Source organism: Anguilla anguilla, chromosome 2 (genome assembly GCF_013347855.1).
Source record: "Anguilla anguilla isolate fAngAng1 chromosome 2, fAngAng1.pri, whole genome shotgun sequence".
Lineage (NCBI taxonomy): Eukaryota > Metazoa > Chordata > Actinopteri > Anguilliformes > Anguillidae > Anguilla > Anguilla anguilla.
Window position 1 is genome coordinate 65,585,743 of NC_049202.1, and position 26,444 is coordinate 65,612,186.

Genomic DNA, 26,444 nt, shown 5'->3' on the forward strand with positions numbered 1-26,444 from the left:
TTACAACGGCAGCGGGCGACGTCGTCTCCACCAGATGCGAACGCGTCGCGTACCGGCTGCGAAGCTCGCGCGACACAAGCGAACTGAAGCGTAGTTTTTCGCTTCTGTTCTATTTTTTCGGCTTGTCGCGCGTCACGATGGCCTGTTTATACACAGAAATATGCTCAAAAATGCTAGGTATACATGCTCTGATTTATATTTCATCCTTATATTACTGCGGGTGTGTCCCTAGTTACCTCCCAGATATTTTATAAGCAGTTTAAAAAAATGCAAGCCTTTTCGTTTTGTAAAAATAAATAAATAACTGGAACCTGGGGGAAAGGCTAACTTAGTTTCGCTGTCTTATTTTGCGGAGGGGGTGGGGTAAATTTGAAAATACATCACAGAAAGACGTAGCCTATTGAATGACGTAGAAGTGAATGCACCGAGCAGCGGTTTGTTAGCTCTAGTGTTGGAAGGTAGTTTTTAACCAACCATTGCTCAGCCTATTTGACTTCTCCGATGTCTTCGTTCGCCGTGCTTTCAAAAAGGGCTTGTTAATAAAAATCAGATAATCCACAGAGCTTAAAAAAATCTGATTATTTAGTGGTCTTGCCGATGAAAATGCACCTATTTTATAAATGAAGTTGTAAGCAAGCCTTTATTGCACTTGTACTTCAAAGCTTCCGGTGTTCATGGCGCTGTGGTGTTCATATCCCTTTAAGATTAAACTGTTACTGTCTTTTTCATGATTAGCTGATTTTACTAAATCTGATCCTATAAATGTTTTGACGTGAATGACAAGACAACACGGGAATTCCCAATGGTTGATTACGGATTATTTCTTATTATTATGATCATTACATATTCTTCATGAAATTGGCACGCTTGTTAACCAAGCAAATAAATTAATACAGTTTGAGATTTGATTGTTTGATTGTTATGCAGGCTACGTTGCGATTTAAGTTTATGGTAATTCTTGAAAGCGTTTACTTTCTGACGTATTTATGAGTTAACGAAATATTATCAAATTAACAAATTAACAAACTGAAAAAGGTCTCTCACCAAAGTATTCACTTAACCCATAATCAACAGTCGTGAACAAACGTGAAATACACGATGTAATTCCACTGCAGACTGCGAGAGCTACTAGGAATATAGAGCTTTAAGCAAGCCTTTGCGCGACACAAACGGAACCAGTGGAGACACCCTACGCGTCGCGCCGTGCTGCTTCGCCCTGCTGCTTACGCGACGCTTACGCGACGCGTGCGGTGGGTGCCCGGCGTAAGGTTTATTCTATTACATTGCCAAACGTAAAGTTGTAAGGACGTAACTGTTACGTATCCACAACGTTGTTTTGCGACGTCGCAGCGAGGGGCCGCTGGTCTTACGTTTTTACGTTAATACTACGTAAATTGAGATGTAACGCGGACGTTATGAGACCAATAGAGGACGTTAATAATACGTCGCCACAACCACATTTTGTTAGTAGGGCCAGTGTCTCAATATGATTTCCCTGTAGCCCAGCCCTGTTCCTGGAGATCATAAAGGCTTTCATTCCAGGAACACTTCTTTCAGTGAAAACCAACAGGATGGTAGATCTCCAGTACAGTTGGGCAGCCCTGCTCTAAATTAAAAAAATTTACCACACAGAGTACAACTCACCCCTACCTGGGGCTGATGTTGCTGTTGCTGTGGACAGAAACAAACAACAAAAACCCTTCAAAATACACAAGCCCTGTATGCACGGAGCGCACGGAGCGCACCAATGATTTCAATAATTTGGGGGAGGGAGCACACTAAACAGTCGGGAAAAAATGGACAAATGGAACTGTGCGTTCAGCGCATGATAGTTGCTTTATGATAGTCAGCGATAGCTAACCATCGTGCATTTATATCCCGCTTCTTTTTTAGAAACCACGCCCTTAAACCAGACACTCTCAAATATAATAACAACCCCGGATGGAGCTATTGATGTTGTATTGTGCATGTCATTAAAATAGGCAGGATGTTCTCTGTGTATTCTTACCAATACCTCATTGTGACCGCAAGAGATCTTGAACCAGTTCATTTCAACCTAAACGGACACAGCAAGTAAACCTACATTCTTTTATGCCGACGCTGCTCTTCAGGTAGTTCTTGATTAATTTTTATGTTTTTATATGATTAATTCATTTAAACAGCGCTCAGCTTTTGTGACTGTGACAGACAATGTAATAACCTACAACAGCAGCCTGCACACCTCACCGAAGGTTAACCGGACAGTAACACAAGTCAGGGGCTGAGGTGCGTGTTGTGCGATCTCAGTTTAAAATAAAACAAAAAAACATGTTCTGAATGACAGAAGTTGAGTATGTTGCGCTTTTGTGAACAAAAGTTAGTCGAAAAACACGAGAGGAAACGAACCATTTTTTGCGCGAGGGAGATCATTTGTCAAATAAGCCTTTGACAAAGTCTTCAGAATTCATGTCCAATGAATGTAAAAAATATATATATATGGAGAATACAAAAAACATATTTTATTAAGTAAATCTTAGTTTGTAATTTGTAAGCCCAGAATATTTCTTTTCTAAGTTTGTTATACATTGTGATATACTTTGTAGTTATGACTCCTCTTTAATATGCGGTAAAGCTAGCTGGCCTTCAAAGTTCACTGCCTAAACTAGCTAATGGTTAATTCGTTCTGTATTAGGTGTGCATTAAAATGTGCCTTTGGAATGTTGATTCCCAATTCGTGTGATGTTCCTGAAGGAAACACACACACATTGCTTTTACAAATGCTACACCTAAGAATCACATTCAAATGCACGAGTCAAATGAACACATTACATTTTTTTGTAAATGTCAAACAATTATTATATGCACATAGTTTACCATACATTTTAATTGTTAAAAAAAAAAAAAAAAAAAAAATTTATAATGGGAATGACTTTAATGGGAATGACTTTAAATGTCTGCAGAGTCGGAAAGAGAGAGATACTGTGCCAGGACACAAGGAACCCGAGCTAAAAGCTGTCTTGGTTCGTTTTTATTGAATAGTTTTTGTTTATTTTTTATCAGAATCCCATGGGAGTGAATGGCTACATTTGTTGATTATTTGTTCTCTGCTGCTCTGAATTCACCAGAGAAATCCAGATATATCCCATCACCCTGTGTCCAGTTGTTCTGTCCCTCCCAGAGGAAATTAAATTATTACTTGTTAAAAAAGAACTTTTTCTTAATGTGTTTAGTGTATCTCATAAAAAACACGTTTTCAACGTACAAAAATGCCAAGTTACTCAAAAGTATTGATATCAAAATGACGCCAAGTTACGGTACTACAAACAATATAGGCTATCTTGCCTCACCGAAATGACATAAGATGTATTTCAAAGCAATGCTACCCAATATTTCCTCAGTTCTTCGCTGTTTTGCTAAACTATAACCGGAAAACATGATAGTGGAGAATAGGAGCAGACGCATATGTCCCAGCAGGCTTTGCATATGAGAAAATAACAACAGTGTGAGAGAAATTAGGATGAAATGACGAAATTCCGTAGTTGAAACAATATGTTTTTAGCAGAATGGGCATGTAGGTGAAGGTTGACATGATCACGGAGTATAGTGCGAAGTAAATGGAATGACCATGAGCGAGCTTATATTCCTTATCGAACGGTATATATAACAGTCGCTATTGAGCGCTAGCTGGTTAAGTGGAGAGTTAAGTAGCGTGTGAAATGTATTTGCACTGCTGTGTTTTTTTCATGTTCAGTACTAGTAGTTATAATTATGAGTGAATCATGTTTTTAAATGTAATGTTTTAATGGGGAGTTGCAGAACGGACAGGCGTAGTAATTGTTTGTATGTGGCTAGATAGAGAACAGGGCGAGGTAACGAATGTAGAAACGTGCCGTTTGCTGATAAGAAGGTTTTGTACAGTAGCCAAGTGATGAAATGTAGTTAGTAGAAATGGCACAGCTGTGAACTGGTGTAACTTTTTAATAAAAGGAATACATTTGCCGTCATATATATATATATATATATATATATATGGGGCATGCCCCCGCCAAGGCGTAACTTGGCGGGATGGCGTACCTGCCATCCCAATACATTCAATTTTGGGGTAAGGTATTCAAAAGTGAGTACCTAGCACTTGAGACAGTGCTAGGTACTCACTTGACGATGGCAAGACTAGATGAGTTGTATCGGCTTATATTCTTATGACATGAGTGAAGTCTTCTCACGATCATGTGTGAAGATCATGTCGGTCCACGCCAAGCTTATCAGAGTCAGATTTCTATTTGTGGACACACGCAGTGCAAAGAGAAAGAATGTTATTAGCCAGACATTACATTGGTTTATGTGTATTCGGACCCTTCATAATGGCATTGGGATAGTGTCAAACCCATGAAGGTAAATCCTTTCTTTGATTAATCATGTCGAACTCCTCAGATTCTGACTAGCTTTTGTTGATGGTCATTGCTGCCATTTTGAGAATTGTTAGAGTGCCCATTTGTGCACTCTCTGTCATGGGCTCCCATAGAGACCACAAGCTGGCGCATTCAGAGGGAGGCAAAACCTCCCCGGACTTTATGAAGAAGGACCCTGACCTTCAGAACTGATAGGAAGCTTGTCCTGGGTGCCAGGGTGTGCCTCTCGAGCCCCCCAGTGAGGTAGAGGAGGAGGAGGAATAAGAGAGAAACCGACAAAGGACACAAGGAAGGGAACAAGAGTGAGGGCACAGGAGCCAGGAGGACTCAGGTCTATTCAAGGCAAAAGTAAAAGGGTTACTGACAATGTAGCGTGCCCTGTTTGACTTTGGCATTATCGTTTCAAATATTTGCATTCAGCCATACGACTAAGCATGGCATAATTGTTTCATTGTCAATTTTTTTTCTTCATGGCACTGTGGGGGATGTTTACTAAGATAAATGTAGTGGCCATAGTCAAAGTAATAAAGTGATGTTATCCTGCTCTGAGAGGACAATGTTGCATTCTCAGTTCTGCAACTCACCCCAGACAAGGGCAGGGGTGGTATTGATATCCACAGTATGTGTCCCCTTGCCTTTACTGGTATGCCTCTTGTCTGCTTCTCTGTTCTTTTTTCAAAGAAGTGCGATAATGTCTGCTTAGTAAGTAATTGCTAATTCATAGTCCCTGATGCTTTTTATTGAGAAAATAAGATTAATGTAATCGATGGAGTCATGGACAGATTCATGTGGCTCCCAAACGCGGCAGCCATGTAGTAAAAATCCCCCTGGTCTTTCGGGACGTAAGCCTTGGAAGCAGGACGCCGCTCGTAAGTGAACTGCTCGCGGTCCAAGGTGTAGAACCATGGGTGAATCGCTGCGACCAGGGTGTCCAGCACCTCGGGCCCCCAGCGGTTGTGGAACCTCATGTCCACGTCCAGGCAGTAGATGTAGTCGGCCCCTTTGCGGATGCGCTCCTCGATGGCCGTCTGGATTATCTCCATCCTCCGCAAGGAGATCTCCTGCCAGCAGTTGAACTTGGGAACCCGGGTGATGCTGAGCTTCTTCCCAGGGGCCAGAGTCACCGCAGGCACCTGCTTGGGCTGGTCAGTGAATACGTAGTAGTGCACTCTGAACCCCACCATGTAGTGCTGCTCCGCTGTCTCCAGGAAATCGCGCAGGAAGTGGGTGTGGTAAATAGTGCTGTGCAAGTTCACACAAGGGCAAGCTCAAAGTTCAGTTTACACAGATTAAAATGAACTAGTTGACGTTCATTTCTTCCATTTTTTTAATTCTATTGTATTCTTTTTCAGCCAAACTTCCTCCTACCCACCCACCCCAAGCCCCCAATCATTGCCACTGCCCACTTCCCAAACTAAATGAATTACTGTATACTAACCTACTATAGAATCAAGATTATTTTTAAAAGCCAAGAAAAAACTATGTGAGTATATGTTTTACCACTTAAACAATGTCATATTATGCAGAAAGTGAAAAAAAGAGGTGCAGTAAAGGTATACTGTAGATGCAATGGAAATGTTATGTAGCCTGCATGAACCAAATTAAGTAATTGCTAATTCATAGTCCCTGATGCTTTTTATTGAGAAAATAAGATTCATGTAATCGATGGAGTCATGGACAGATTCATGTGGCTCCCAAACGCGGCAGCCATGTAGTAAAAATCCCCCTGGTCTTTTGGGACGTAAGGCTTGGAAGCAGGACGCCGCTCGTAAGTGAACTGCTCGCGGTCCAAGGTGTAGAACCATGGGTGAATCGCTGCAACCAGGGTGTCCAGCACCTCGGGCCCCCAGCGGTTGTGGAACCTCATGTCCACGTCCAGGCAGTAGATGTAGTCGGCCTCTTTGCGGATGCGCTCCTCGATGGCCGTCTGGATTATCTCCATCCTCCGCAAGGAGATCTCCTGCCAGCAGTTGAACTTGGGAACCCGGGTGATGCTGAGCTTCTTCCCAGGGGCCAGAGTCACCGCAGGCACCTGCTTGGGCTGGTCAGTGAATACGTAGTAGTGCACTCTGAACCCCACCATGTAGTGCTGCTCCGCTGTCTCCAGGAAATCGCACAGGAAGTGGTTGCGGTGAATAGTGCTGTGCAAGTTCACACAAGAGCAAGCTCAAAGTTCAGTTCACACATTAAAATGAACTGGTTGACATTCATTTCTTCGGTTTTTTAAATTCTATTCTATTCTTTTTCAGTCAAACTTCCTCCTACCCATCCACCCCAAGCCCCCAATCATTGCCACTGCCCACTTCCCAAACTAAATGAATTACTGTATACTAACCTACTATAGAATAAAGATTATTTTTAAAAGCCAAGAAAAAACAATGTGAGTATATGGTTTACCACTTAAACAATGTCATATTATGCAGAAAGTGAAAAAAAGAGGTGCAGTAAAGGTATAGTGTAGATGCAATGGAAATGTTATTTAGCCTGCATGAACCAAATTATGCAGAAGTTCAAAAACATAAATAAATTTTTTTTTTTTTTAAAGATTCATATGCTTCCAAGCGAGCTGGTACAGGCTCCACCACTGGCTTCATTACAGTCGCTAGCTGAAAGATGTGCTATGATCAATCCTGTGGGACTTTTGCCGTTTATTGAAAGTGCAACAGAAATTTTCGGTGCCATTTTCTCGCTAGAGTTAACAACGCTCATGTTCACGTTCATTAGTTGCAAAACGATACGTTCAGTTCACCGTTCACCAGAAATAAAATTATGAACACGTTCAATGAACGCCGCTCTTTTAGCGCGTTCTTGCACACCACTGGTGGTAAAAGTGGGTGAGGAAGCAGGGCGGGAACTTCCATTGAGGAAAGAAACGTCATGCCAATTGTATTTGTTTTTTCCGTTTCCAAGCCTGTTTAGTTTCATTCTTTAGTGAGAAAATCAGAATGGTCTTTAATATTTTCTCAAATGTAAGCCTTAGTGGCATATGTACAGCAGTTAAATTTAGACTAAATTAAGCAGTAAAAAAGAGCACACTCTGGCCTAACCCCCCATCCCCACCTCACCTTAACTCACCCCAGAGTCTCCTGACCTTGGTATTTTTAGGGCCTGGTTACACCTCTACCAGGATGTACAAATATCTTAACTTAGAATTGAGTTATTGCAGGAAAACATAATACCCAATATGCCTGGCTCTGGCTCAAGTGGGTTTTTTTTTACCATGGCAATTTAGACTCTCCTCTTAATGGAACCTGCCTGTCTTTGGACTGTGGAGGGAAACCGGAGAACCCACAGAAAACCAACACAGACATGGAAATTCCACACAGAAGGGCCCTCAGACAGGGTTAAAACTCAATGCCTTTTTGACGCTGAGCTTCCTCCCAGGCACTGCAGGCACCTCCTTGGGCTGGTTAGTGAATGCATAATAGTGCTGCTCCGCTGTCTCCAGGAAATCGCGCAGGAAGTGGGTGTGGTAAATAGTGCTGTGCAAGTTCACACAAGGGCAAGCTCAAAGTTCAGTTTACACAGATTAAAATGAACTAGTTGACGTTCATTTCTTCCATTTTTTTAATTCTATTGTATTCTTTTTCAGCCAAACTTCCTCCTACCCACCCACCCCAAGCCCCCAATCATTGCCACTGCCCACTTCCCAAACTAAATGAATTACTGTATACTAACCTACTATAGAATCAAGATTATTTTTAAAAGCCAAGAAAAAACTATGTGAGTATATGTTTTACCACTTAAACAATGTCATATTATGCAGAAAGTGAAAAAAAGAGGTGCAGTAAAGGTATACTGTAGATGCAATGGAAATGTTATGTAGCCTGCATGAACCAAATTAAGTAATTGCTAATTCATAGTCCCTGATGCTTTTTATTGAGAAAATAAGATTCATGTAATCGATGGAGTCATGGACAGATTCATGTGGCTCCCAAACGCGGCAGCCATGTAGTAAAAATCCCCCTGGTCTTTTGGGACGTAAGGCTTGGAAGCAGGACGCCGCTCGTAAGTGAACTGCTCGCGGTCCAAGGTGTAGAACCATGGGTGAATCGCTGCAACCAGGGTGTCCAGCACCTCGGGCCCCCAGCGGTTGTGGAACCTCATGTCCACGTCCAGGCAGTAGATGTAGTCGGCCTCTTTGCGGATGCGCTCCTCGATGGCCGTCTGGATTATCTCCATCCTCCGCAAGGAGATCTCCTGCCAGCAGTTGAACTTGGGAACCCGGGTGATGCTGAGCTTCTTCCCAGGGGCCAGAGTCACTGCAGGCACCTGCTTGGGCTGGTCAGTGAATACGTAGTAGTGCACTCTGAACCCCACCATGTAGTGCTGCTCCGCTGTCTCCAGGAAATCGCACAGGAAGTGGTTGCGGTGAATAGTGCTGTGCAAGTTCACACAAGAGCAAGCTCAAAGTTCAGTTCACACATTAAAATGAACTGGTTGACATTCATTTCTTCGGTTTTTTAAATTCTATTCTATTCTTTTTCAGTCAAACTTCCTCCTACCCATCCACCCCAAGCCCCCAATCATTGCCACTGCCCACTTCCCAAACTAAATGAATTACTGTATACTAACCTACTATAGAATAAAGATTATTTTTAAAAGCCAAGAAAAAACAATGTGAGTATATGGTTTACCACTTAAACAATGTCATATTATGCAGAAAGTGAAAAAAGAGGTGCAGTAAAGGTATAGTGTAGATGCAATGGAAATGTTATTTAGCCTGCATGAACCAAATTATGCAGAAGTTCAAAAACATAAATAAAATTTTTTTTTTAAAAGATTCATATGCTTCCAAGCGAGCTGGTACAGGCTCCACCACTGGCTTCATTACAGTCGCTAGCTGAAAGATGTGCTATGATCAATCCTGTGGGACTTTTGACGTTTATTGAAAGTGCAACAGAAATTTTCGGTGCCGTTGACCGTAATCGAATGCTTTCATTTTTATCGTTCGACTGACCAATTACCGTTGAAAAGCAAATTTTATGGGTTAGTGCTATTGGCTTATGCTAGCTATATCATATACACCTCATACGAGGATCAGTAGCCTAAAGGCTAACAACACACTAGCACTTACTTCTTGTTAGTTTTATCACCACTGCTGTGAAGTGAAAGGTGGACAGACTACGTTTTCTATGATAAATGTTATGTCTATGCTGCTTACGGCACCCGACGAGGATTTACAGCAACCGGCATGCCAGCATGGCTAGTGAAACGGGCTCTAATTTTAGCAACGCAGCTACAAGTACTGCTGAAGCCAGTTCATATGAATATTTGAAAGACTTTTATGAACAAATGTATATATGTCTATGGTAAGCAGTGCGTGAGCAGAACTCTCACTAGAGTTAACGACGCTCATGTTCACGTGCATTAGTTGCAAAACGATACGTTCAGTTCACCGTTCACCAGAAATATGAGCACGTTCAATGAACGCCGCTCTTTTAGCGCGTTCTTGCACACCACTGGTGGTAAAAGCGGGTGAGGAAGCAGGGCGGGAACTTCCATTGAGGAAACAAACGTCATATATAGTTATTATATGCATATTTATTTGTTATTCAATATTTATTGAATAACAAACTGAAGTATATACCCCTTTTAAGTTACTATCTGCAGTAGCACAAAAAGGTGAGTTTTAATTTAAAAAATGTATATTAAAATATTAAAAATTGAACAAATAAAGCAACAGATAAAACTAGTAATATAAAATTCAAATAACTGGACATAATAAAACATTTTCAATTAAAAGCCAAAATGAACAGGTATGTTTCAAGCTCATTTAAAAAACATTCCAACTGAGCCTGCCTCTAATATTTTCTGGAAGACGGTTGCATAGTTGTGGCTCATTAAAACAGGAGCAGTTTCTCCTTAATTCTTGTGCATTACCCTTGGGACCTTGAGAAGACTAGCAGTGGAGGATCTATGAGCTGGGTCATATAAGGATAGGAGATCAGAAATGTAGGGAGGGGCAAAGCCAGGAAGTGCTTTATAAAGGACCTAAAAATCAATTCTAAAAGACACCGGGAGCCAGTATTCAAAATGGTTAATTGTCATTGGTGTGAATGTAGAAAGAAGGAATGAATACAAGTCAAAGAGGCACCATGTGAAATGTGTATATTGAATCAAGAGGGAAGACAGAACCTCAGCCCTCATCACTGGTTTCCCAATGTCGACAGTTGGAGACAGGACTGTTTTGGAGCAGGAAACAAAATTATGAACAAAGGATGAGAAACAAGGTGAAAAGGGGTGTTATCCCTGGTGACACAGGAGTCATTAGTGCCCAACCCTGTTCCTGGAAATCTACCATTGTGTAGGTTTTCATTCCTACCCTGTATGGCACAGCAGCTCAAGGAGATCTCAAGCTGTTGAGCGAGATGGCTTCGTCATGGTCGGTGTGAAAAACAATGAAAATTACAGTATGGCAGACATCCAGGAACAGGGTTGGGAACCACTGGTGTGTGTAGGACATAACATGCACCATGTTTTGGGTTGACTGGAAGTCCTATCTCAGTGTATTTAGTAAATATCATATGGCACTCACATCCATGAGCATTTCAATAAGCCTGCGATTAACAAAAATTTGCAGTAGTCATTCGAGAAGTCGTTTAGTTCCGCAGAAGGGCACGAGGGCATTTGTGTGCTAAGGAGAATGTGGCAGAGAGCACAGTCCAGACTCCAGTTAGCGTAGGAAAACAAGGATACGTGATGCAAACGCTCTGTCCCTATTGGTCACTCCACGGTCACGCCTTCGCCACACATTTCACTTTTCACAGACATGAACTCCTTCCGGCCACACCTTGTACCTCTTTGTACTGCATTGTGAAATACTGAAAGTGACGCCTTTGTGTAGAATAGCTAACGTCCATTTAATGCTTTTAAGATACGGCATGTGCACTGCTGATCTGTTGACATTATTAGCCAGGTGTGGCACTGTTGCTGTTGCACTCTGTCTCTGCTCATATACAGTAACCTAGGTGAACTCAGGTTCTCTTACCTCGTGAATCCAATAAGAGTGTCTTCCAAATGAACACAATGTAACATTGTAAAAGCTCAAGGGCATGTAAAGACTCCTCTGTATTGCTTCTGAACCGTGTGAGAAATACAATGTCAGCATGTGCACTCCATAGAACTAGTGAAATTATTCTGAGGCAAGTGCAATGATAGAAGGCTTGGCTATTAGCAGGACGGAATGGGAAAGGGCGGCAGCGTAGTACAATGGGTAATAAACTGGTTTCGTAACCTGCAGGTCATAGGTTCGATTGCCAGGTAGGACACTGCCGTTATACCCTTGAGCAAGGTACTTAACCTGCAACACTTCCGCATATACCCTGCTGTATTGCTATGCAAAAAATATATATAAATGAGAGCATCTGCTAAATGCCTGTAATGTTGTTTGGGAGGTTCTAGGTCATCTTTTAGTTCTTGCAGTAGATTAATTCTTTCTCCGGCTGGCTGTTTGTCACAGGAGTTTCAGGTGTCACTGATCCTATGCTTTTTGCCTCTTTTTTTGGCAGTTCAATTTCTTTTCCCGTTTTTAGTGCTTCCCGTGAAAGCGCTTTTGGCTTTTTGGAGGGTAACTACAATGTAGCCTCAAATGTCACAATATAACTATAACGCAGAATCAAATCTCATGATGTAGGCTGCAACATGTACCACAACTAGCTTTAAAGAAATAGAAACAAACACAGTAACCCTTTCGTTTTCCTTTTTCTAAAATTGTTTTAGTGATGCAATGTGAGCATGCTATGCTTCTATGTTCTGTTAAAAGAAAAAAAGCATGATCTTTCCATGATGGACAAAAGCAATGAAAGGCAGCAGCCTATTGATGCATTTACCGGTTTTTTTACTTGCAGCAACTGAATTTTGACACTTGTTACTGTCACTATAGGTACACGTTATTTCAATCATTTCCCACTGTTGCGTGTGAGAACTATTGGTTAATTTAGCAAATATGTATTGAACACGCAATGATTTCTGCCTCTTCTTTCAGTTTTCTGTGAGTTTTAATTTGATTGATTGATTGATTTAGCTTTGCTGTGACTGTTCCTTGAATATATTTATAAATAAATAAATAATATTTTCAGTGAGAAACACCCAGCCTTATTTATTGTGTGGCTGTTTAATCTGTAGACCTACATATGAAGCCTGCAGATTAATCCCTGATTTCTCACTCAGAGAATTGAAATAATGTGATTCTCTCAGTGCATCTTGGATGCCTACACCTGTGTCTCTGTCTTGCTTGCACCTTGATTTGTGCCTGTGCTTTACAGGTGGAGAAATTTCAGGCAAAAGATGACCCTTGTTATTTGCATGAACTTTCGTCAGTTCAACGGAATGCATAATCAACCACACTTATAATATCTCTACCCATTATTTGTGTGATTTTTCAAAAATGCATATGCATTAAGGCGCACCTCGCAATGACTCATGGATGCACTCATACTGCACTTCCAGCCCCATGCACCTGTTGTCAGGATCTGGGGTAGGACTCAAAGGCAGACCCGAAAAAATCAGGGAAGAATTTGGCGGTTTATTATCACACAACAGAGCAGCAGAATCAGCAAACAGTCTCGTAAACCACAATCCAGGCGAAGGTCGAAAATCCAAAAACAGTCAAAAAACTCAGGACTGGCAAAGGCACAAAAACAGGCACAGAGCTAAGAACAGGAAAAACAAGCAAGAATTCGAAAAACCGAAGCAATAGTAATCAGAGGAGTCAGGCTAAATTCGTAAACGGCTAAAGCGGGCAAAAGTCGAAAACCAGGAAGTACTACTAGACATAGGAAACGGCTTGAACGGCACTGAGTCACACAAAGGCACGATCTGGCACAGGCTAACTGAGCTAACAGAATATATAGCTAGAGAAATGAGCAGATGATGAGTTGCAGGTGGAGACGGCGGCAGAGGCTTGATTGAATAATTCGGCTGAGGCAGACAGGCAGGAATGGGGAGCGTAGCGTGGGTGGGAGACAGGAACTCAAGGAATCTGAAACAAAAGCAAACACCATGCGCGCACCCACACACAACTCATGAATACATACAAAAAACAAAAAAGGGAAACACAACGGAAACTCAGGCAGACGTCCTGACACCTGTTTGATACATAAGAGTATAGGACACACTTTTCCGAACGGTCAAAGTGCTTTACAGTGATGAGTGGGTTACTTACCGCACCCACTACCAATGTGTAGCATCCACCTGGGTGATGCCCGGCAGCCATTTTGTGCCAGAACGCTCACCACACATTAGCTAAGGTGGAGAGGGAGAGAACATTTTTTAGCCAATTAAATCTGTATCTGTATTAAATTCTGTATCACAAAGCTGACTCACTTTTAATTGTGTTCAAGTTGCAAATATCCAGCAAATTGGATTAGAGATTAAACTATAGATACGAGATTAAAGTGCGGACAGTCAGCTTGCAGGAATTTACATCCGCATAGGTTGAACCATGTAGGAATTGAAGGCCTTTTCATGCATAGTCCCCCCATTTTGGGGGTACCAAATGTAACTGAAAAATTAGCTGCTCAGCGGTTTCTTGGCCAGCTGTGTGTTGTTGCAGCGTTAGTTCATGATGCACAAGAAAGTTAACAAAACGTGTAGAGCTGATGCTAGGTGGGGAATTCGCATTTGGAGTCGCTGTTGCTGTTGTCTCTCAACGTGAGGATGAAAGAGTCAATGGCAGTAAAGCAGGTCCCCATGTGTTGGAAAAACTGGAATATGGCCAAAACATTGGGTGTGTCAAAATCAAGTCAAGTCAAGTTCAAGCTTGTTTATTTGTCATTTCCACATACATGGTATATGGGAATTAAATGTCATTCCTCGCGGTCCAAGGTGCTAACAACATAGTCACAAAACATAAAAACAGAATAAAAGCAGAATAAAAACAGTGATAAATATAAATATAAATAGGGCAGTATAAGTGTAATTATAAAAACTATAAGAATATAAGTAATATAAATAATGCCTGACCAGTGGCCTCAGTGGTAATTATACATAGTATATAAATAGTATATAATATGATATATTATATAGTATATAAATAAGAGGCCCAGCGGTGATGATGGCCCGAATAAAGTGTTGGTGCATAAAATGTCCATTGCAGGAGCAGAGAGGTGTAGTCCGTTGAGTTGTGTGTTTGGGGGGGGGGGGGGGGGGGGGGGGCAGTGTGTGGAGTAGAGGTTGGGTGTGGGGGTGAAGTGCTTATGTGATGGATGGCAGCCGGGTGTTTAGAAGTCTGACAGCGCGTGGGAAGAAGCTGTTGCAGGACCTCGCAGAGCTGGTTCTGATGCTGCAAAACCTTCTGCCTGATGGCAGGGGGGCAAACAGACCGTGTGAGGGGTGGGAGGGGTTCTTCACGATGGAAGAGGCTCTGCGTGCCCAGCGCCTCTGCTTGGTACATTGTTAAGGAGCAACAATGCACTGGTGAGCGCAGCAAAAACAAACAACCTGGTCGACCAGGGAAGACCACTGTAGTAGATGACCAAAGAATAATCGTGAACAAAAACCCCTTTTCAGCTATTGAAATAGATCAAAAAACACTCTCCAGTTTATAGACATAGACGTGTCAAAGACAGTGTCAAGAACGTGTCAGAGGACTGCTGCAGCATAACCTCAGAGGGTTCACTTGTAAAAAAAAATGCAGAAGTAACTTGCAGCAAATGACGTGTTGGTAGGGTTCTTTGGAAACCCAGGTTCACATGCAGTTGCGTTCTGAAGAGAGAAGGGACGCACGCTGCAGTCGACCCCTGGGTGGCGCCGTTGTGAAATGTCAAAACCCACATTAAAGCTTGCAACCGCCCAACTTTATGCTACTCTTACACGTCATTTAGTAACAGCGATGGGGAATGGAAGGAAAGCAATAAAATGAGAAATTATTGGTGGCATATGCTAGGAGCAGCCAATTAAAGTCTGTGTGTGTGTGTGTGTGTGTGTGTGTGTGCGCGTGGGCGTGGTCATTTGAATACTCAAATAAAGGCTGTGTAATGACCTCCCGACTGGCTTCCTAGATCTGATCACAGTGTGGTTTTTACATTAGGCATGCAACAGAGACCATCAGACAACATGTTTAAAGGTGGGTACAATTTTTAAAAATAAAATATAGTGTGCTGAATTTTCATGTAAACCTTTGTACTTGTGCTTCTGTTGCGTCCAGTCTGTCACTACTGTAGAACTAGAGATACTACACATATTTGTGAATAAGAAAATTTAATGGCAGGAGGGTAGTTTTATTCTTGTTAATTTAACTGGATTTAATCAGATTAATCAAATGAGATTTTCCTGGTGTTTACTGTAGGTCTAGGAATATATTTTGTTAGAAAGGAGAATTCATTGCTTGCCTGTATGTTAGGCCCATCTTTATGAAGTTGAATACTCATCCACATTACTTATTTGTTTAAAAGGCATGCCATTTTCCCCTTTCTTAACAACAAAAATGGTTTCCATTGGCTCAGAATATTTATGTGGTAGAAGAAGGATATTTTAATGATGAAGAATCAAAGCGTGAAGTTTCTCTGTATAACGTAATATTAACCTGATATTTTGTGTCACAATGTAATATTTTCATTAGCTGGTATTAATATAATGATGATGATGATGATGATGATGATGGACATTCCAGAAACTTCTGTACAATGTGAGAAAGTTATATGTATAAATAGTAATGTCTACCCTCTCTGATTGTTTTCACTTTCAGCTCTCGGTTTACATTGTTTCATAGTACAGTCAAAATGTCAGGTCCAGAAGAAAGTGAAAGTAATCAGCTTAATCAAATTAAATCAATAGTAAACTAAAAATTACAAAATAAAAATACAATTACAAAAAAATGTATATTAAACGTCTTAACGTAAGTTCCACTATATCTCAGCTATGAACAATAATTGGATAAACTTGTAATATGCATAGCATTTTGTGATTTTACAAGTCCATTGATGATTAAATCAGTACCCATATTTACTCCAAAATTACCTCTCTCCTTTTGCGACTTTAGAAATACCTGTAAGATATGACCTATAGAACAAATAATATGCCCTGCTACATTGAATGGAAAATAAAACGGGTACACAACTAATGTTCTGTCCTAAGAAATGTGGCAGTAGAGCTATTTGTGACCAGGTTTAATGAGCTAATAACACACAGTAAGACCTTGAGAAGGAGAGAAGGGGAGTGAGGTGTTAAAAATGATAAATATTGTTCAGAGGTATTAAAACTTCTCTGTTAGCAAAGCTAAATTGCAGCATTTAGAAAGAAGCTATATATTTAGCCTTTACCTTTGAAGCCTAAACAAGCTGTAAAACCCTTGTTAAGTGCACAAAAGGCTTTACTGCAACGTAGAATCACTGGCCCGGCTTCAGTCTACATTATGTATTTAGTTAAATTGTTAATTCCTAGAAATGTTCACATTTAATGTTATAAATGTTCTTATATGTAATATATGTTCTTCAGGGACGCCACGATTGCGGTATTTCTTAATTCTCAGTGCAGCAGTTCTTATCACTGGGTAAGTAAAGATTTTAGACTTTGATAGGAGATCCATTATGTCAGCTAGCGTTGTTTGTTCAAAGTTTACTCGATAAAAAAATCCTTTTGATTTCATTCAGCCCCATTCACGCAACATGCCAACGATCAGATTAATCATTAACTTCTGATGAACATTTCCACACCCATTTCAACATTAATCTCTTATATGTATGCAGTGTATGTTTTTATTTAGAATGCGTTGTTATTTGTAAAAAAAATTAAAAAGGTTGTGTTCAGTTTGGGTGGCTGACCCATTTTAAATCTTTCTGTCGATGTGTTTTCTTTGAATATAATTAGATAAAGATGAAAAATAATTGAGAATGTCTATTCAAAACAATAAATATCAATAGTCTACTGCATGAAAATTTAGTTTTGTTAAATATTTTCACAGATGAACATGATTTATGCCTTCATTATGATGGATTTATACAATCAAAATCTTTAACATAAAAAATTAATGTGATCTATAGCAGAGATAAATTACAACCAATAAACACACACACACACACATACTGTACGTGTGTGTGTGTGTGCACGTAGTTATATTGTTTGCCATTGCGATAAAGACAATATGAGTATTTTTGCATCAATATATTGCAATAATATATTTCTGTATTGCTTTAAAATCTCAATAATGCTCTGGGTACATTTGACCCAGTTTCACAGGTGCAAAATGTAAACAGAACAACTAAGTATAGTTACAGATAAACAACAACATTTTTATCAATGCAGTTATTATATCAATATTATACAAGTATGATATCACATATTAATATTAAATATGATATTGATTTTAACTACATTAACAAACCTATCTGAATAATCTCACATTTTTAATTGTTTTTAAATAAAATAGCTTTCTATTTTGATTTCGATTTCAGTTTAGATTTATAGCGGGATTGTTAATTTCAGTTTAATTTTATTTTAGTTTTACAATCGTGTTTTACACACCTATAGTTTTCAACTTAGTTTTAGTTTACTCTCCTTGAGTACCCCCAGTCGAATCCAGGTATTCGATATATTCCACCTTGCGCACAACTGATGCAACTAAGGGCTTGTTTACAGCCAACTGCCATTCATGATCGGACACACATGCTCTAGGATGTGCACACAATCAAAGGGCTGCACGTTTCACAAATCCCACATTGGCTTTTCACAATTTATTTTATTTAGATAAATATTTGTTTATTTATTTATTTATTTATTGTAGTGGTGGGGAAAAGGTCGGGGATGAACCTGCATTTCTATGTGCATTAACAGTATAACATTAATAATTCTTTGCACATTTCCTAAATTTTGATACATAGTCTTGATGGTACACTTGCCCTTCAAATAATGCTACAATCTGCTATGTGTTGCCACAAAGTTTGAAAGGCTTTATCTAAGAGTAGTGCACGACATGTGGAAATAGCCTTTTTATATTCTTGGGGTTAAGGGGTTTTCCCCAGGAAATCAGGTTGGGAGGCTGCTCATCTTTCTCCAGCAAAATCATAAGATCCATAGTTTAAGGACAACAGACCACTTTCTCTTCTTACCACTGTTTTTTCATATAATTGGAAATTTCAGCAACATCGGTCTGTGTTAATTGTGAAATATCTCAAGTTGGGAACAGGACTACAGACAATTATGAGTACATGGATGAGACTTCTTGGTATATTTAAGTGCATACTGCATACATAGCCTACAATAGTGAGTCCAGACTGGCTGAATTCATGGTTCTCTTTGTCGACATTTTTCTTATTGTTGATATTTTCTTTTTCTTCCGATCTCTTGTAATGTAATGCAGTTTTTTTGTTCGTTTGTTTCTGTTCACTTCCTCAGACTAATTGGCAGTACCATCAAGTTTCAGAGTCATTTCAGCAAGATCCTGTCTTTAACAGGAAAAGGTATTTTAAAGGATAGTGGAAAAACTCAATTAGGTCTTTTCTCAATTGATAAGAATGTTACCACATACTCTCAAATGTGTCTCATATTTTGAAAATCTAGACTTTTGTCTTTTATTTATTGCACTATGATTTTATAGATCTTGTTTATAATGTTCCCCTGCAAAGCATGCAAGCATGCAAACCGGACCATAATTCATCATGATGGGGCCACCAGTTTATTTATTCATTTATCCACCTTTATTTAACCAGGAAGTCTCATTGAGATTAAAATCTCTTTTTCAAGAGAGACCTGGCCAAGGTAGCAGCAGTAGGCCTACACAATAGTTACAGACAGTACAACAGTCAACTGAACATACAACAATACACAGAGACAGCTATTCAGTCTTGAGGAAGACATAGCATCTCAAAAACATTTAGTTCATCTCCCCTTGTTTTCTCGCATTTTTTCTGCAGTCCTCCACCAACTAGAGGTCACAATAGTCACTTTGTCATGCCCCTTCTCAAACAGTTATCCCATTGTATCCCTTTGATTAATTGCTGTCCTACTCACGTTATGATTTATTTACCAGGAAAGCCAGCACTGTGTCTCTCCATGACCAGGTGTGAGGAGACTTTGTTCAAAGACATGCTTTTCGTAGCATTTAAACTTCCGTCCATGTTCACTTTCCTTCCTGATTTCCCCCAAATTAGATAAGCTAACTGTTTTTATGAATATCTCAATCAGAAACTCAATAGTACAATTAGCCACTTGACTGTGCCATTGAAGTACCTATGGGGACCCCTGGAGGAAAACCATTGAAATACAAGTTTAAATCTCTGCAGGTCACATGGTGCCTTCAAACTAGTGGCCCTAATCATGGATATGATTATTAAAGTTTGAATGAGGACGTTGCTTTGTATGCACAGAAAAAGGAATTATAAATAATTATAACGCTGAATACAGATAACATTCTCAAGCCTAGTAACGTCATTAGATTATTTAGGATTATTGCACTGATACCAGTTTAGGTATGAAATTATGCCTGTTGATTTCCTGCAAGTGTTTTTTTTTTCACTGTGTCTGCTGGTGTCCGTCAGTCAAAAATGGCACTTGGCAAAAATAAATGCATATAAAGATCAGCTATGTTTTGGAAAATGTGGCTTGCAATGTGTGAAAGTTATTATTAATGCGTCAGCTGGCAGATTTTCTGTTCGTATTCGTAGTATCTCTCTCCTCTCTGCCTGCAACTGTATCCCTCAGTCCAAAGGAGCTTTTATGGAGACACAGCAGTCATCGACCAACCATTCCAGAAGGGTAAAGTTCACAGGCAGGCATTTTCTTTTGGCCATTTTACTCAACTCTGAATCACAGTAGCACATGTCACACAGAACGTAGTTTCAAACACAGCCACCTTTATGTCACCTCTTTTTGTACGTCAGCACAATATGTCTTTTGTCTCTCCTTGCTGTGAAAATATTTGGTTCTAATGTTTATTTGCTGCAAAAACAATATAGCCTCTCTTGGTTTCAGATTAGAGTATGGGCAGTACTGGCTCTTGGCACCGCGGTAAGTGTACATACAAATCGCTATCTTGAATGAAATGAATGCTTGTTTAAAAATTGTGTCACTATGAAGTAATATCTTTTTCCCATTCTTGAGCGTACAATACAGGTTATTAAATGTATTGTTAATTTAATACAGCCTTTTTGCTCATCTTTATCAAGGGTTCCAGTACTTTGGAAGGGCACTCTATGCTCTTTAACATTATAAGTCAGATGAAAGTGTCTGCTCCATGAAGACAATGTAATGGCTTACAAATCCTACAAATCCTTTGTACTATTGTATATTTCCTTTGTACATTCTAAGCTGTTTTGGATCAGATTGAATACCATCAATATCTCTTTAGTAAGTACTATACTTCTTGCAGGTATTTTGTTACAGCTCTGGGTCACAGGAAATGTGTTCTAGTAGAAACAAATAAGTAAAATTGATTCTGTGTACATTTAGACCACTTTAACATTACATTACATTACATTACAGGCATTTGGCAGATGCTCTTATCCAGAGCGACGTACAACAAAGTGTATAACCATAACCAGGAACAAGTATGACGAAAACCCTAGAGAGAAGTACCGGTCCAAGTGCAGGGAACAACCGCGTAGTTCAACTTGGACCCTGAAGGTTAAACTGATTAACACTAAACAACGAGAACGGCAACAACGCAGTCTATGGAAAAAATACAAGCAGTAGTTAAGAGTTAATGCACCTAAGTCACCTACAAAACAGCTGCCTAGTTACAACCCTAAGCTTACAGTCATTTACAGGGGGGTAGGGAGGGATGGGGAGAGGTGCAGCCTGAAGAGGTGAGTCTTCAGTCGTCGCTTGAAATGGGGCAGTGTCTCAGCTGTTCTGACCTCCACGGGGAGGTCATTCCAGCATCGTGGGGCCAGAACAGACAGGAGACGTGTTCTGGAAGTGCAACTAATTAGCTATATAAAGTTGCTAATTAAATTCATTAAAGAGTAATTATGAAGTTATTCAAAGGTGTAATGTGCAAGTAACTGAACAGTTAAATTCAATGAACATGACTGACAGACTGAGGACCAAATATTAACAAAAATGTTGGAAGACAATCTGTTCCTACTACACCTTTTACAAATATTTTATATCAGATTAAATATATCAGATGAAGAATAGCATTCATTACAGTTCAATCAAACTTGATTCATTGGCAGGTCCATTGGAAACAAAAATTTCAAGCACAGTGGGCTCCTGCAACCAGGCTTCAGAGACATTAGTTCATCTACAGTAGGTTGATCTTTGATCAGTGAAGCAGGCGCATTTAACCAGCCAAATCTAACTTTTAAGTATGAGTGGCTTCGTGGATTTCAGCAAATTTACAAAATCTATTAAAGGGGAATTACACTTTAAAACACATATGGGCTTATTTTATTTCTAATTTTCTGAATGTGTCGACCTTCATTTTTCGATTAGTTATTTCGTTTTGTTAATACTTTACGATGGTTTGTTGCTTACCTTTACAAATTCAGGAAGTAGACCTAGGCAGCATATCATTGCACGACTTCTACGCTATGCTTTTCTTCGAAGAAGAAAAAACCGGAAACCGTACTACTATGTGGACTTGCGCTAAAAAAAAATAAAAAATAGGTCCTTGTTTCTAACATTAGACATTTAAAACGAAATAACTAATCGAAAAATGAAGGTCGACGCCTTCATTAGAACACTGGCAGACTCGGGGGGGAGCAGGGGGGGGCGACCGCCCCCCCTGGTGCCCCCCTGGTTGAAAAAGCGTCGCTAAAGTTCCCTCTAGAGTGGCGAAAACGAGAGGAAGTGCCCTATTGGCTGCCCTTCACATGGGAAAAAACGATTGAGTGCCCTCTAGGGTGCTCCTTCATGCAATAAATTATGATGATGTGCCCTCTAGAGCAAGAAAATTTGATAACGTGTCTTAATGAGTGCCCTTCTAGTGGAGAAAATGTGATGCAGTGCCCTGTAAGGTGCCCTTACAATGGTCTAAACTTGACGTTCCCTATGGGTGCCCTCTCAATGGAAAAGGGTGCCGTTATGAAGTGCCATCTATGCTGCCCCTACATGACAGTGTCCCAAAGGGTGCCCTTTCCAGTAGAGAAAATGGAATGCAGTGCTGTATAGGGTACTCCTACAGGTGAGAAAACATCATGAAGTGCCCAATTAGGTGCTCCTCTAATGGAGAAGTGCCCCTCCAGTGGATAAAATGTGGTGCAGTGCTGTAAAGGGTGTCCCTACTTGCGTGAGAATCTGTGGAAGTTTCCTAATGGATGCCCCACCAGTGGAGAAAATGTGATGTGGTGCCATATAGGTGCCCTTGCAATGGGATAAACTTGAGGTTTCCTACAGATGTCTTTCTGATGAAAAAAACTCATGAAGTGCCCTCTTAGATGCTCTTCCAAGTGAGAAACCACGATGCATCACAGCTTTTTGTGCGCTGGTGGGGCCCCATGTTGTGCAGTAGGTGCCCTTTTTATTTTTTCGCCCCTGCCCTTCAAAACAGCCTGAGTCCGCCACTGCATCAGAAGGACAATATAAACAAAATAACCCCATATGTGTTTGAAAGTGCAATTCCCCCCTTTAAGTCTTAATAGATCCATTCCTGTACTAATGATGCGATTTAATTTTCTCTGCTACTTTAATGTGTTTTTCAGGAGGCCTGATGTGTTGACTATCACTCCATGGTTGGCCCCCATTGTCTGGGAAGGGACGTTTGAACCTGAAATCATTGACAACATGTACAAGCCCCTGAACCTTACCATTGCGACCACTGTGTTTGCTGTTGGAAAGTATGAGAACATTTTCTGGTCACCAATTTATTTGCTGTAAAGGCCGCTTAAATTTTTTTGCAATCCGTCCAGGTGACTCGACTCCAATTTTTAATGTTTTCTGATAGATACACCCGCTTCCTGCGCGATTTCCTGGAGACAGCTGAGCAGCACTACATGGTGGGGTTCAGAGTGCACTACTACGTATTCACTGACCAGCCCAAGCAGGTGCCTGCAGTGACTCTGGCCCCTGGGAGGAAGCTCAGCGTCATCCAGGTTCCCAAGTTCAACCGCTGGCAGGAGATCTCCTTGCGGAGGATGGAGATAATCCAGACGGCCATCGAGGAGCGCATCCGCAAAGAGGCCGACTACATCTACTGCCTGGACGTGGACATGAGGTTCCACAACCGCTGGGGGCCCGAGGTGCTGGACACCCTGGTCGCAGCGATTCACCCATGGTTCTACACCTTGGACCGCGAGCAGTTCACTTACGAGCGGCGTCCTGCTTCCAAGGCTTACGTCCCAAAAGACCAGGGGGATTTTTACTACATGGCTGCCGTGTTTGGGGGTCGTATAGAGGACGTGCACAAACTGACCAAAACATGCCGTGAAAATCTAGAGGAGGACAAAAAGAACAACCTGGAGGCTGCCTGGCAGGAAGAGAGCCACCTCAACAGGTACCTTGTTTACAAGAAGCCCACCAAGCTGCTGTCTCCAGAGTACATGTGGGACGATCTTAAGGGGCATAAACCCTCGGAAATTAGGTTAATCCGATTCTCAGCTATTATCAAAAACAAAGCTGAAGTCCGAGAAAATATATAGACAATCAGTCTATATATATAATATATATATTATATTATATATATTAACACAGCACCGTTCAAAACTGTAAAAATCCAATGTGCCTCTACTGCTCACTTCAAACAAAACAGGTCATGATGAAATTCACTGGGGACAAACATTTTTACCTTTTTAAGGAAGAAACTTTAGAAAGTTATTTCTAAACTGTCGGAAACTAACTAGTCATCAAAGCTAGTGATTTCTTTACAATGTACATACCTGCCAGTACAATAATGCAATGCCTATAGTTTTTTTGAAGTCATGTATTTTTAAATCCGAATGCTGTGCCTGTGATACTGTGGTATTTAAAAATAATTATATCAAAAACTTTCATCTTGTCATAAATGTGGCCTTTGTCTTTTATGTGACCTCGCCATACTGTGAGAATGTTTTGAAAATCCAGTATGTTTACTTTGGACTTGTTAGTCTTACTTGACTATGGTATTACCCATAGTCATGTGTGAATTTCTGTTTTGTGACATGGCCAGAATGTTGTCTGAATGTATCATTTCCAATGTGATCCAATGTATCGGCCGAACAGTAACACCAGAATATATGATATATTAAGAAAAATCTAATCAAATCAAATTTTTTAATAAAGCATGTTTAAATACAACCCACGTTGACCAAAGTGAATAGGATAATTTCAGTCTTGCTCTCATTCAGCTGCAGGAAGTTTTGAGCCATCCAGCACTTGATGTCCTCAAGGCAGTCCATGAGACTGTTGAGTTTGCACTGGTCGTTTGGTTTCAGGGGGAGATAAAGCTGTGTGTCATCTGCATAAAAATGAAAGGAAATGTTGTGCTAAAAAACTAAAGATTTATAGCATATGCTAGGTAGATATTCTGGGAAAATTATAGATTTGGCCATTGTGTGTAAAGTTTCTCTCAGCTATCAGTAAGGATCTCTCTCTGTCTCTCTCTCACACACACACACACACACACGCACACACTCTCTCTCTCTATCAAAAGGATTGCACTGCCTTATTCTGTTGTTATACTGTTGACTGATTGAGGTTTAGTGAGAAAGTAGACTATCTCTATTGAAATACGGTGATGATCATCCCAACATTGGACCCATGCTGACCCAACATCCTTTGTTAGTTTAATGTTCATAAGAGTGAATTAATATTCATAGCATGTTTATTTTTATTTTTATTATTATTATTATTATTGTTATTATTATTATTATTACCAGGGACTGGTTTATTTACAGGGACTGGCCCAAACATTTATGTCTTGACAACAAAATTTTCTTGAGTTTTTGTGGTCTGTCACTCTGGGAATTTCATCAAAGCATGCAACAGCAGAGTCCAGCACTGACCCACCAGAGGAATCCTATGTTATTCTTTACAGAAAGCAGTAAGTGCCCTCTTACCACACTCTGCTGGCCAAAAGCTCGCTATCATATTCAGCCTACCCAGGAGGACCCGGCTCAGGGGCTAACCCAGACACTCCATGCATAAATATGCAATTCATGCCATGAAGACATGCGTATTTACGTCGCTGTAGTGTCTGGATTATATGTCGCTCTGCAGGGCAGGCATCCACAGCGGACACTGGAAAATGATCAGGATTTGACATCTACACAGACCAATTTTCCATGGTCATTCTCAAGGAAATGGCAAAGGGCCAGACCCCCTAGACTGTGGTGTAATCACACTGATAAAAACGTACGTCTGACTCAATTTTACTACCCTTGTAATATTGTACACTCCACACGAGTAAAATAACAATTTAATAATGACTGCGTAAAACCAAACTGCCACTAAGTGGCGTGCAAGTACACTATTCATCAAATGGGTAGACTACCGGTACTGAAATTTATTTATTATTTATTTACTATTCATTAATTCATTCATAATGTTTATCATTTCTTATTGTTATTATTATGATACGTTATCTACTCCCCCCCCCCCCCCCCCCCCCCCCCATAAGATAACTTATGGAATAATAATAATAATAATAATAATAACTTAAAGCTCTTTGTGATCAGTACACCTGATGTTTTACAAATTGGTATTGGGTCACTCTGTAATGCCAAGTCGGCTATGCCGACTAGGTGAGCATGTGCCACACGGTATGTACCATTGCTGTCTGAGCAAAATTGGTCAGATTTGGAAAACACAGCGTACCATCATCAATCCATGAACGCAAACCTTACGGAATGTTTTATCATGCCTCCTTATATGATTAAAGGTTTGCATTCATATTTTTAGCAATTATCTTTGTTAAGTAAGTAGAGAAAACAATGTACTTGTTGACCACAACCACTTGTAAAAGAATATGTGTATTGCTACTACGGAAATTACATAATTTTTCATTTCTTCAAGGAAAATCACTTTTTAAAAAACTAACCAGCAAACGCTAGCCACCTATGCTAACTATAAAAGTACCGAGACTCAATTTAACCGTTTTTTTATCGAAAGCATTGCATGTCAAGTATTACACAGCATCAAAAGGCAGTCCCATATCACCATAACCAGGCCAAACACAGATCGCTACTCATAGAGCTGTTTAGT

General features: G+C 40.3%; 4 protein-coding genes across 13 annotated transcripts; 1 reads left to right on the top strand and 3 right to left on the bottom strand.

Moving 5' to 3' along the window:
* Positions 1-1,646: 1,646 nt before the first annotated feature.
* LOC118220396 (globoside alpha-1,3-N-acetylgalactosaminyltransferase 1-like) lies at positions 1,647-5,781 on the bottom strand. Its single transcript, XM_035404256.1, has 3 exons — positions 5,765-5,781; positions 5,169-5,630; positions 1,647-1,671 (listed from the first exon to the last, which is right to left on the bottom strand). Exons 1-3 carry the CDS (start codon positions 5,779-5,781, stop codon positions 1,647-1,649), a joined length of 504 nt encoding a protein of 167 aa, XP_035260147.1.
* Positions 1,852-24,543, top strand: LOC118220551 (globoside alpha-1,3-N-acetylgalactosaminyltransferase 1-like). 10 transcript variants are annotated; one of them, XM_035404386.1, is made up of 9 exons: positions 1,854-2,111; positions 15,421-15,456; positions 16,827-16,881; positions 18,723-18,787; positions 19,991-20,094; positions 20,298-20,333; positions 21,503-21,575; positions 22,970-23,104; positions 23,212-24,543. In XM_035404386.1, exons 6-9 carry the CDS (start codon positions 20,306-20,308, stop codon positions 23,903-23,905), a joined length of 930 nt encoding a protein of 309 aa, XP_035260277.1. In that variant the 5' UTR covers positions 1,854-2,111; positions 15,421-15,456; positions 16,827-16,881; positions 18,723-18,787; positions 19,991-20,094; positions 20,298-20,305; the 3' UTR covers positions 23,906-24,543. The 10 variants fall into 10 exon arrangements, with proteins under 10 accessions (XP_035260271.1, XP_035260277.1, XP_035260278.1 ...); XM_035404387.1 differs by having other exon boundaries at positions 20,028-20,094; XM_035404380.1 differs by lacking the exon at positions 21,503-21,575 and having other exon boundaries at positions 1,852-2,111; positions 19,991-20,081.
* LOC118220397 (globoside alpha-1,3-N-acetylgalactosaminyltransferase 1-like) lies at positions 6,043-8,021 on the bottom strand. The gene is made up of 2 exons (XM_035404257.1): positions 8,005-8,021; positions 6,043-6,529 (listed from the first exon to the last, which is right to left on the bottom strand). The coding sequence occupies exons 1-2, from the start codon at positions 8,019-8,021 to the stop codon at positions 6,043-6,045; spliced, it is 504 nt and encodes a 167-aa protein (XP_035260148.1).
* On the bottom strand, positions 8,283-9,584 carry LOC118220398 (globoside alpha-1,3-N-acetylgalactosaminyltransferase 1-like). Its single transcript, XM_035404258.1, has 2 exons — positions 9,553-9,584; positions 8,283-8,769 (listed from the first exon to the last, which is right to left on the bottom strand). The coding sequence occupies exons 1-2, from the start codon at positions 9,582-9,584 to the stop codon at positions 8,283-8,285; spliced, it is 519 nt and encodes a 172-aa protein (XP_035260149.1).
* Positions 24,544-26,444: the final 1,901 nt, after the last annotated feature.